General features: G+C 35.8%; 1 protein-coding gene across 1 annotated transcript; it reads left to right on the forward strand.

Moving 5' to 3' along the window:
* The first annotated feature begins 3,165 nt into the window (after positions 1 to 3,165).
* On the forward strand, positions 3,166 to 9,981 carry LOC121238773 (disease resistance protein At4g27190-like). The gene is given in 6 exon segments (XM_041135796.1): positions 3,166 to 6,078; positions 6,319 to 7,035; positions 7,470 to 7,580; positions 8,321 to 8,878; positions 9,093 to 9,162; positions 9,704 to 9,981. Coding segments are annotated over 6 exon segments (4,422 nt in total). The 5' UTR covers positions 3,166 to 3,249; the 3' UTR covers positions 9,841 to 9,981.
* Positions 9,982 to 11,889: the final 1,908 nt, after the last annotated feature.

The raw sequence follows: 11,889 nt of genomic DNA on the forward strand, positions 1-11,889 counted from the left end.
TAATTTTAAATTTTAAATTTTTAACTTTTTCATCTAACCATTACTTAAATATTATTCAAACACAAAATCTAGTACAATTTTTTCAAATTTTCAAATAATTAAAATATAAAAATAATTCTATTTTTTCAAATTTTAAAATAAAAATAATATTCAAATAGTTTTTTAAATTTATAATATTTTTATTCAATTTTTTATATTTCCTTTTCAAAATCTATTAAAATATTTTAATTCAAATTATTTTTATAAGAACAATGCTACAATCACCGTTAGGGGCTCAGCTGGGGTGTAGCATTACTATTTCAAGTGTTTTTTTTTTAAGTTATTTATTATATAAATTTTTTAACAGTTTTACATATTTTAAAAAATAAAATAAATTTATATTATTATTAAAAAATACTTCTTTAATCAGAAAGTAAAAAAATTATTAAAAAATACTTTCTTAATGATGAAGTATATTTCATGATTAAGAATGTATTTTTTAATAATATTATGAATTTTTTTATTTTTTTAAATATTTAAAATTATTAACAAAATCAAATGTGTCTACCTAATTACAGACCCTACTTTGAATGGTGGACGTCAAAAGAAGGGTGGGTTGGAGTGGCTATGAAGAAAAGAACATCATCTCATGTAAGTACATGGTACAGACTTGTGACTCTTATCTCAAGTACATTTGGTCAACATCGCTGATCTGATGCTCACCATGATCACTTTATTCCAATCGATTGATAAATTTCTTTGATATTATTTCTGATCTGTTGTCTGGAGAAGGAATACGTACGAGGTAAGTCACACAAACTTCAGAAACTTTTTTTTGTCTTCCCTTAGATGTTTCTTCAACATGTTTTCTGTCTCAATTTGCTGATGCTTTTTTTTATTCTATAGAATAATTCTTTGATTTGCAAATATATTGGTTTCACGATCCTTTATTCTCTTGCTTTGGTCATTTGGATGCAGAGTTGTTTCTCGACATCGCAAATCAAAGAACAAAATTAAGAACAAGAGGTCAATTAACATGACCCAGATGTCTAGAGAGAGAGAGAGAGAGAGAGAGAGACAAACACAAAAATAAAATAACATGCAAAGCAAAGAATTTTGTTTCTTTCATTTACATCTAATTAGTGAATTTCCTTCATTTTGGTATTTATTCAAATCTTTTTGTCTCAATTTACAATTGAGTTTTTTTTTTTTTTCTATATTATGTTTTTTTTTATCTGTAAATGGCCGTGCAATCGTTTTCCATTGCTATTGGTTTCCGAATATTTTTATTCTTACATTTCAATTTGTTTGCCAACTTATCTTTCTCCATCTCATTTCACATTTCATGTAGTTACTGATAAAGTGTTAAAAATTACATGATTAAGTTGCTAAAATGAATGATTTGTTTAATTAAAAAATGAATTAAGCACTTAATTATATAGTGAAATTTAATGCTTGACTCAATGTTAAATTCTGTTTAATATCCCAAATTTTATTCTGATATTTTACAAATGTTGCAGGGCATTATGGGAAAGATATTAAAAATATATGGGTATTATTGGAAGTGCCCAATTAGCATGGCAGTAACAGAAATTCACAGCAGCTAGGGATTGGAATCAAAATGAGGAAAAGAAATGAAAGAGGGAGGGGTTCACTCGCACGAACGAGCACACTGCAGAGAAACGGTGCAGGGCACCCACGCAATGAAACAAAGAGCAGAGGGCCTCACCGCGAACGCAGGAGCTGGAGACGAGCTCACGCTGAACTGCTCACGCACTCACAACACGGACTCAAAATGCGGGGCTGCAGACATGAAACGCGAATCTGTGCTGGGCAGAAATGGACAGCAGCACGCATGCACGAAGTGGAACGCGGGAGCAGAGATCAAAACGCACGAACGGCAAATGTGAAACGCAGAGAAGACGCGAAGCTGGGCTGAGACATGCGCACTGCAGAGACGAAACGCACAGCAGCAGGGGCGCACTGCAGAAATGAAACGCACTCACGCAGAGACGAAACGCACGAAGAGGGCTCAAAACGCAAGGAGGAAAACCTGTGCTGGGAGAGGCAAAACGCAGAGAGTATAAAAAGAAATAAACTTTTTTCGTGCGCTGTCTCTCTCGTTCGATTTTACTTTTACTAGTTTTCATCTGTTTTTCTGGGGGACAATTCTTTTGTCTTTCAGTTTCATTTTTCTTATTTCCGTGAGTTTTGGTTTTTCGGTAGTTTCGGATTTCAGTATCTTTAAGGGATACAGTATATTTTCAGTCAATCATTTTTCCTTAAAAACAGTAATTAGTGATGTTGGATTTTAATCTTCTTGAGCATTTTGCTAATTTAGAGATGATAGGCTAGATTTTTAGCTTGGGATTCAATGAGTAACCCATGACTATTTGGGATTGGATTCTCTTCAACAATTAGTGCTTTTGATGATTAACTTGATGGATTATATTTCCATATGCATCTAGAAAATATTAGAGTTCTTTGTTCTTGATTCAGATCAATTGTAGACGTAAGGCACAATTGATACTTGAACAAGTAATATGACTTTGATGTTTTTCTTTCATTTTTCTATGATTCTCATATAATTTGTCAAGTAGTTTTATTAAAATAAAAATTGTGGTTTATTGCTATATTATCCGACCATGATCTCTAGGAATGAGAGAATGGTTGAGAGAAAATGAAAAGAGAAGTAAATCCATCACCAAATTAGTGGGTGAAAATTGCATCCCAAGTGTTTGTTTAATTGCTTCTTACAAGTTTAAGTCAACTTCCGCGCATTTTCTTTAAAGCTCGATTCTTAGCAATTTTAGAAAAAAAAAGAAAAATAGATTCACTTTTATTTTCAGCTTTACTTATGTTTGATCATCCCGACAATTTCACTCATAATCCATTCCACACTCTCTTAGTAAATAGCCCCATTTAGATGTTAATATTGTTAGCGGTTAATTTCTAAAATTTATTTTTCTTTTCTTATTATTATTTTTTTGTTCATTGCTAGCTCATTTAGTTTAATCTTTTCTTATCATTTTAAACTTTCGTGTCACTCCAAACGGTAATATGTTGTCTTGCGAAAATGAAATGTTTACTAAATTCTCATTGTCCCTGTGAATTCGATCTTGGAATTTACCCTTGTATTACTTTGACAGCTTCTATGCTTGGAAGTCAAAATTAAAAGCTGATCAGTTACCAAAAAAAGCAAAAGTGAAATAGGAAAATAAAAAACTGCAAAAGTACGTAGAGAACGAACGAAAGAAAGAAGGAAAGAAAATGGAGACTCTGGTGTCATCATTTTTCAAAAAACTTGGAGAATACTTGGCTACTCTTTGCGGAGAACATGTTGGCTATCTGATTTCCTCTGAGAAGAACATCACGAAAGTAAACGAGCATTATCAGAAGCTACTTTTAAAGAAGGAGGCCGTGCAACAGTCCGTTGAAGGAGCCAATTGGAATCAAGAAGTAATCGCACGTGAAGTTCAAACATGGCAAACAAATGTGGACATAAGAATTGAAGAGCTGCGAAAATTCCTTGAAGAAGAAGTTAATGCTGATACGATGTGCTTGAATGGGTGGTGCCCAGACCTAAAGTTTCGTTACTCCTTAGGTAAGAAAGCTCAAAAGAATACTCAAGCCATAGTCGAGCTATTACAAGAAGGTGAAAAATATGAGCGGGTGTTCATTCGTGCTCCTCCGTTGGAAGTAGGATCAACATCCAAAGGACGCTTTAAGAATTTCGAGTCAAGAAAGACAAAGATTAATCAAGTTTTGGAGGCTCTAAGGGATGACAAGATGGACATGATTGCGATATGTGGTATGGGAGGCATCGGGAAGACAGAAATGGCCAAAGAGATAGCCAAAAGAGTAAAAAGTGATAATTTATTTGATAAAGTTGCAATTGCAATGGTGTCTCAAAATCCAAACCTGAAGGAGATTCAAGCTGCAATTGCGGAGTGCCTAGGCCCGAAACTTAATGAAGAGTCTTTATCAGGAAGAGCAACTCAACTACATTCAAGACTAGTGAAGAGTACGAAGGTCCTTATAATACTGGATGATGTTTGGGAACCACTTGATCTCGAGGCTATTGGAATTCGTCATGGAGATAAAGATAATAGATGGAAAATCTTGCTTACCTCAAGAAATGAAGAAACTTGCAATCAAATGAATACTCTTAAGATTTTTCCAATCGAACTCTTATCTAAAGAAGAAGCATGGAATTTTTTTAGAGAGATGGTAGGTGATTCATGTAGTGGTAGCCCCAGTCTACGACTAAAAGCCAAAATGGTTGAAGAGGAATGCGGACGTTTACCTATTGCTATTGCAACTGTTGGAAGTGCTATGAGAAACATTAGCAATGAAGATGAGTGGGATGGCGCGCTTGAGCAGCTTAGAAAGTCTATTCCACATAATATCCCTGGTCTACATCCAAGGGTCTATGCCAGCATAGAGTTCAGTTACAGTCATTTAAAAAGTGAAGAAGCCAAGCCATGCTTTCTTCTGTGTTGTTTGTTTCCAGAAGATTATAATATACCTATTGAAGATTTAGTAAGATACGGAGTTGGGCGAAGGTTGTTTGCAGACATTGATACAATAGCAGAAGCAAGGCGAAGAGTCCATGCAATTGTTCATAATCTTAAAAGATCAAATCTATTGCTAGATAGTGGGAAAAAAATATTCATTAAAATGCATGATGTTGTACGGGATGTTGCCATATCAATTGCATCCAGAGATGAACATGGTTTTATGGTTAGATGTGATGTTGGACTTAAAGAATGGCCACAAAAGGATACATATGAAGGCTTTGCCGCAATTTCTCTTATGCTTGGAAAAAGAACAAAACATCCTGAAGGGTTGAACTGTCCTAGACTTCAGCTTTTAAAACTGTCATCTTCTAATTTTGATCTCCCACCTAATATGTTTGACGGAATGAAGGAAATAAGAGTGTTGTCTTTGGAAAGAATGTCTTTCATGGTACCATTGCCAACATCAATTCAAGTCCTTAAGAACCTTCGAATGTTGAAGTTGGAGTATTGTTCTGACAAATTAAAAGATGTGTCAATAATTGGAGCACTTGAGAAACTAGAAATGCTGAGCTTTTTTGGTTCTGGGATCAAAGAGGTTCCGAAGGAAATAGGAAATCTTAGTCAGCTGAAGTTGCTAGATCTATCGAAATGCTATTATCTTGAGCGAATTGCAGCTGGTGTCCTATCATGTTTATCTCGACTGGAAGAATTGTACGCGTATGAATTTCAAAATTGGAAATCTACAGGAGGAAATGGAGGAGGAACAGATAATGCAAGCCTTGCCGAAATAATCCCGTATTCCCATCAAATGATGGCTTTAAAAATTTCTCTGCCAAGTATAAAGTTCTTGCCACAAGACTTGCACTTCAAAAACCAAAAGATGAAATTTGGGATAAACATTGCACCTTGGAATGATGAAGACATATATTTAAGGCGGGTTAATACCCATGAAAAGCAAGAAATGAGATATTTTTCAGAAGACGAATTGAGACTCGATGGTGACGCAAGAGATATTGTGGAAAAATCTCTGGCGAATATTGCTCCACTATTGGATAAATCTCAAGTTTTGATATTGAAGAATATAAAAAACTCAAAAAATATTTTGCATGATTTAGACCGAAAAGGTTTTCCATACTTGAAGGATCTTCTAGTTGTTCGTTGTGAAGATTTAGAATATTTGCTCGATGTCAGACCAGACGACACTCTACATGTTGTTGCCTTCCCTCTCTTGGAGTCACTAAAGCTCGCTTTGTTGGCTAATTTAAAATAGATATATTATAGCAAAGTCTCGGAGAGGTCCTTTAGTAGTAGAGGTGCCCTCAACAACCTAAGATATCTTCAGTTAATGGATTGCAGGAGTTTGAAACATGTCTTTTCAGTGCCCATAGCGAGCAGTTTGGTTCAACTCCAAGAGTTAGACATAACCTGTTGTGAAAATATAGAACAAATTTTCTCATTGGAAGGCAGAGAACATAAGAAGGCATTTTTTGAAATGAATTTGCCGAAATTGAAGAAAATGAGGCTCTGGAAACTACCAATGCTCATTGGTTTTTGTAAAGCAATGGATCCTGTTGATGAGGTATGATTTTTTCCCTTTCCTCTCTTTGGTTACATGCATGCAATTTTATCAGTCGTTCGGTATTTATTTTTAGTTAACAAATCATTGAATTATATAATTGGTTGTTACCTCTTTTCGAAACTAAAAAATACAGAAGAAATAGGAAAAAATAAAATCCACGCTATATATTTACATACCCACACATATATATAATTTAGATTTGACACTTATTCATGATATTCGAACTTGTGAATTTGACAGATAAATGGATCTAGCACTGAACTATTTTCATCCAACACCATTTCTTGGATACCCAATTTAGAAGTACTTGAGGTTTCGGATTCATATAGGCTACAAGTACTATTTAATCTGGAACTGGAAGGACAAAAGGTCAAAGAGGACTGTACACTTTCTCAATTGAAAACTCTGTCCTTGTACAGTTTATCAGCATTGACACATGTGTGGAAGAATATTCCGCAAGGATTTCAAGGCTTTCACAATCTGAAGCAAATTGAAATCACCAGTTGCGATAATCTAACATATTTGTTTTCAACTTCTGTTGCGAAACTGCTTGTACAAGTTCAAGTAGTATATATTTCAGAGAGCAATCTGATCGAAAATATTATTCAAAGAGAGCAAGAAGCTGGAGAAGAAAGGGAAACAGATGTGATTGTATTCCCTAAACTTCGTTACATCCTATTGTGGCGTTGTCCGAAATTGAAGACATTTGGGTCAGAAACTCAGAGCCGAAGAAAACCAAAGAAAATGGACACAAAACTGGATTCAAGAGTAGTAGTACGAGATTCCCCTGATTTTCTTGGCGGATGCCTTGAGTCATGTGTACCACATCGCAAGAATTATAAACCGATGGTTATGTCAGATCAAAGCATCAGCAAGAGATCCAAAGGAAGCTCCTCTGTAGGGAGAACTAAACACTACAATCCTGGACAAATACCAAATAATCCTGCAATCACAGAGGTCTGTAACTCTTAGTTCACATTTTCTTTCATTTTCGTTTTGCTAAAAAATGTCAACCACTGATTTGACCAACCTTTTTATTGTGTACGCATTCCAGTTTTTAATTATCATGAGTTGATTCATGGATTTTCCTTATTACTATATGCTTTAATTTCATTTTACAAAGAAATGACACGATGCAGTATACATGTTATTGCAAGCCTTACTACTAGTTGTGGGTTATGTGATCTTGTCTTTTGTTCTCTTAGGATAAATTCATGAAGAGTTTAGCTAGATAAAGACCTTTTGTGTGTAACCTTTGATGTAAATGCATTCCAATTCTTAATTCTTTTGTCTCATAATGGTAAAAAAAAAAAATCAAAGTCCTATTTCAAAATGTTCACGTCTTTTTCTGTTCAAGTAGTATTTGTTAACAATTTTTAATATTTTGATAGGTTACATTGACTAAGCAAGAGCAAAGTGTGGCTCTTATCCAATCCAACTTGGTTGAGACTCTGCAAAATCTAGAAAAACTTGATGTAGGTGATTGTGATTTATTGGAAGTGATATTTGTTATGAGGTGGCTTGAATTCTGATTGAACAGTGCAAGTGTCGTAGGTTCGCTCGAGCGGAGGTTCACTCAGCTCGAGCGAATTCAGACAGAGAGCTTCGCTCAACATTCGCTCGACACTCAGCTCGAGCGAATTCAGACAGAGAGCTTCGCTCGACATTCGCTCGACATTCAGCTCGAGCGAATTAAGACAGAGAGCTTCGCTCAAGTATCGCTCGACATTCAGCTCGAGCAATATCCAAGTCAGAGAGCTTCGCTCGACACTCGCTCGACACCCAGCTCGAGCAAGTTCAGGCAGAGAGCTTCGCTCGACTCTCGCACAACTGTTGGCTTGAGCGAAGTGCAGAATATCTACGTTCGCTCGACACTCGCTCGACGTTCGCTCGAGCCAATGTTCACAAAAGTAAATTCTCACTTTTCCTATAAATATCAAACGGCGCCTTTCTCTTCCTAAGGACTTCAGAATTCATTTTACTCTTGTTTTAGTGTTTTCTTGAGAGAGAAGTCTAGAGTGAGTTTGAGAGATAACTTTCTTGTGAAGTTTTGTTGTATTGATTTGTACTCCATCTCTGTTGATAGTGAAATCTTCGATACCAACCCCACCAGTGGACGTAGGCTCATTTTGAGTCGAACCACTTAATTCTTGGTGTTATTTCTGTGTGATTATCATTAATTTCTTTTGTTTAGTTCCGCTACTATACTTCGTGTTAGTCTTAGCTACACTTATTCCCAACAATATTTCAACTGGAGGGACTGCATGTTGAGGAAAGCCTTGTCTTCGACAATTTGACACGGTTAAGTTTATCCTGTTTGCCAAAACTGTTGCATATATGGAAGAAGGGTCCACAAGAAATTAGAGGCTTCGGTAACTTGAAAATTCTACAAGTCGATTGGTGTGGCAATTTGAAATACTTATTCTCACCATTTGTAGCTAAACTTCTCGTGAAATTAGAGAAAATGGAAGTTATGGGCTGCAATGAAATGGATAAAATCCTTGCAAAAGGATCAGGAGAAGAAGAAGAAAGAGAGGTGATTGTATTTCCCCGAGTGAAATCCCTTTTACTCGAGAGATTACCAAAATTAGAGTGTTTTTGCAACGAAGCTAATGCTTTTGAGTGGCCATCCCTGGAGACAATAACAATATTTAGATGCAACAACTTGAAAATGTTTGTCCCAACAGAGATGAAAACTCCTAAACTACAAGGAGTATATACAAATCACTCAAAAACCTTACAACCCATGGTAGGAGTAGACCTCAATGCCACCATACAACACATGATCATCAAAGGAAAGGTACGGATGTTACATTCTATAGTAAACATTCTTTATAAAAGGGTAAACTTTTAATTCAGTGATTTTTGAATAAATCTTAGATATAGAAAATTGCATCGCATTAATTATTATGTTTATAAAATTGACTAACATCATTGATCTCTCATCAGCAATTAATGTTTCAATATCCAAAAAGTTGTATCATTAGGTTATCTAACCTGATCTCTGCTTATAGGACGGCTCCAATGATGAGGGCTCCAATGAAATCTACGCTTCATCATATTTGAGTAGATCTCGAAGGTACTTAAAACTAATTAGGAATTATATTATCTTTTTTCTTAGAATCTAATTTCTTTAGGTTATTTTTTTCTCAAATTGCAATAACTTGTTTTGTTTGTCTGATCTCAGCCCTCTCGTCTGTCTGTATTTTCTACCGTCAGTTTGTCTGTGTAATCACCATCACTTTTCCCATTTCTTGTAGTACGTTCTCCTTTGAGCTGATGACTTTTTTTTTTTTTTTGAAAATTAGCTGATGACTAATTAATATAATTATGATGTTGAGGATTATTTGTGATTTTTCTTTTATTTCGAACAACTTTAAGATGACGTTTGCCTATATATATATAATTTTCAAACAGATATATAGGTGCCTTGGATTAATATTGACTAATCCAATTGTTATAGACATGGTTATCCCTAATCTTTATTTTATAATCGGATTAGCTTGACCATGATTCTCTTGTCATATTATCATTTTTATTTTTTTTTTGTATATATTTAATGCATATTATCATGCTGGCATTCAGGTGAATTGACAACTAATTGTGAGTTTGAAGCATGCAGGTACGTGTTATGACAAGATCAACTTAGTACAGATCAATTGCAATATGGTCCGTAAGAGTTCTTGTCCAAGACTATTAATTACTGGTTCTACAGCTTGTACCAATCGAGTGTTGAAGTCTAGGAATGCTTTATGCAGTTAGCTCTTATTATTTCCTCCGTTTTTTTATTATGTATCTAAGTAGGAAACTATCTCTTTGTAACAGATTCCAAGTATATCATGATGACTATAACTCTTCTTATTGTACTTGTGTATCAAATTCTATATGCTGAAGACATGTTTCACATCCTATAAACCGAGGCAAACAACTTGCGACAAAGAAAGATGACAGTCCAGTGTTCCTGATGCACCTATGATGCCTAAGTTAGCAAATACGTATATGGGATTGTTATAAAGGCTCTAGGATTGAAGTTACCTGAAATCACTATCCCTCGTCATTTATATAGACGTAGCACCTTGCTGATAAGAGCAAATTGATAACTCAATCTCTTGATTTTACTTATTGGTTCCTGAACTTTCAATGGGGGATAACATCCCCTTTAGGTGATCTAGGCGAGATTCTCACCATCTCCTTAACAATAGGATCACCTTATCATTCTGGTGGTTATAACATTGATTCATAATGAATAACGATACCTAGGGGACTAACTCGCCATTGGGCTCGTGACATATGGGCCTCACATATCATTGGACCCGTCTTATCGGGATCCGAAAGGCTCCTTCAGTTATCCTCCAAATTTCCATCACGTGGGCGTGGCGGGAATTTGATAATTACAAATGGCTCAAGTTTGCGAGCTCTAATTGGCAGTTCATGTCCCCGTACTTTGGGAGAATTGTAACGACTCCTCTGTTCATGCTCGGTCAAGTCATCAAATCGTGGGATATGCCCATAATGATGTCGTTGTCAGCCTATTTGGCTCACTTTTTGAATGCTTAACTGTCACGCCATTTCTTTTTTACAAATACCCTTTCTCCTCTCATCCTTCTTTCTCTCTCTTCTCGTTCATTGGTTTCCCAACTTTCTTATTTCCTCGTTGTCTCATAGTTTCTTGTTGAAATCCTAGTCTTCATTTTTCCCATTTTTCGCACTTCGGCACAGATAGCTCAACAGAATACCACTTGACTTCCTTCTCGTGGAGCTCCTTGGTTGGCTCCTAAATCTTCCACTTAGTGTGATGTCCCTTATTATGAGGGCTTTGGGTAGTCTTCCATTACACCTCTGCCGACCCTAACAAATTGAGGGATTCCTATGGGATTTTCGACTTCATGATTCATGAAGTTCCTCTTTGCAGTGTTGTTGACATGGAGGGCTTCGATGAGAAGGTTGCCCTTCTCGCATGTGCACTTGCACATGGATTGAGGCTTCCCATTTGTCACCCCGTGTGCGACGTTCTTGATTTCTTGAAGTTGGTGCCTACTCAACTTCACTCTTATGCTTGGAGAATCTTCATGTCATGTTTTATTGCGTGGAGGATGGTTTTGGAGCCTACCCGAGAGGAATATTCTGATTCAACTACCCAAGAGTTTTTGCCACCCATTCGATTAGGGTGTCAGCTGGCAACATCTATAGCTTCTGCTTGCGTTCCCATGATCACCTGGCGCAATTTGAGGGTCATCATTCCAATGCCAAATAGTGGCAAAAGAAGTTCTTTTTTTTCTTTGGTCAGGGCTAAGAATCCCCTAGCCATGAAGTGCAAAGGGTTGAGTTCCCGATCCGTGCCAATTGGGGTCGGGTTCCTGATGACAAAGTGATTGTTGTTACCTTGTCTAAACGAGAGCAATCCTGTATTGAGATGATTTATGCTTGGGTAAGGCCAAACGAGGATGCTGTTTAAAGCTTAGAGTATGACATAGATAAGAATAAATTATATACTACAAGTATTATTTGACTTGCATAATTATCTATTAAAATATTAATTTCTATGATTTTTGTAATTTTATGTGATTTTGCAAAGTTTGAATTTAAAGAGAAGTGTTATAGTCACAAAGAGATCCTATAAAAATAAAGTCACAAACTGACTTAGCTTAATATGTTATGTTAAATCTGCTTTATAGATCTAATGTATCAAAAGTAGATTTCACGTATCGCATCATCTATTTGTAAATTTACTTTTGTTGAATCATTTTATAACTAGGTTTGAAAAAAATTCTTTTGGACAACATCTATCTAGGCTTACCTCTGTTCATCCTG

This window comes from Juglans microcarpa x Juglans regia, chromosome 7D (assembly GCF_004785595.1).
Source record: "Juglans microcarpa x Juglans regia isolate MS1-56 chromosome 7D, Jm3101_v1.0, whole genome shotgun sequence".
NCBI classification, from domain to species: Eukaryota; Viridiplantae; Streptophyta; class Magnoliopsida; order Fagales; family Juglandaceae; genus Juglans; species Juglans microcarpa x Juglans regia.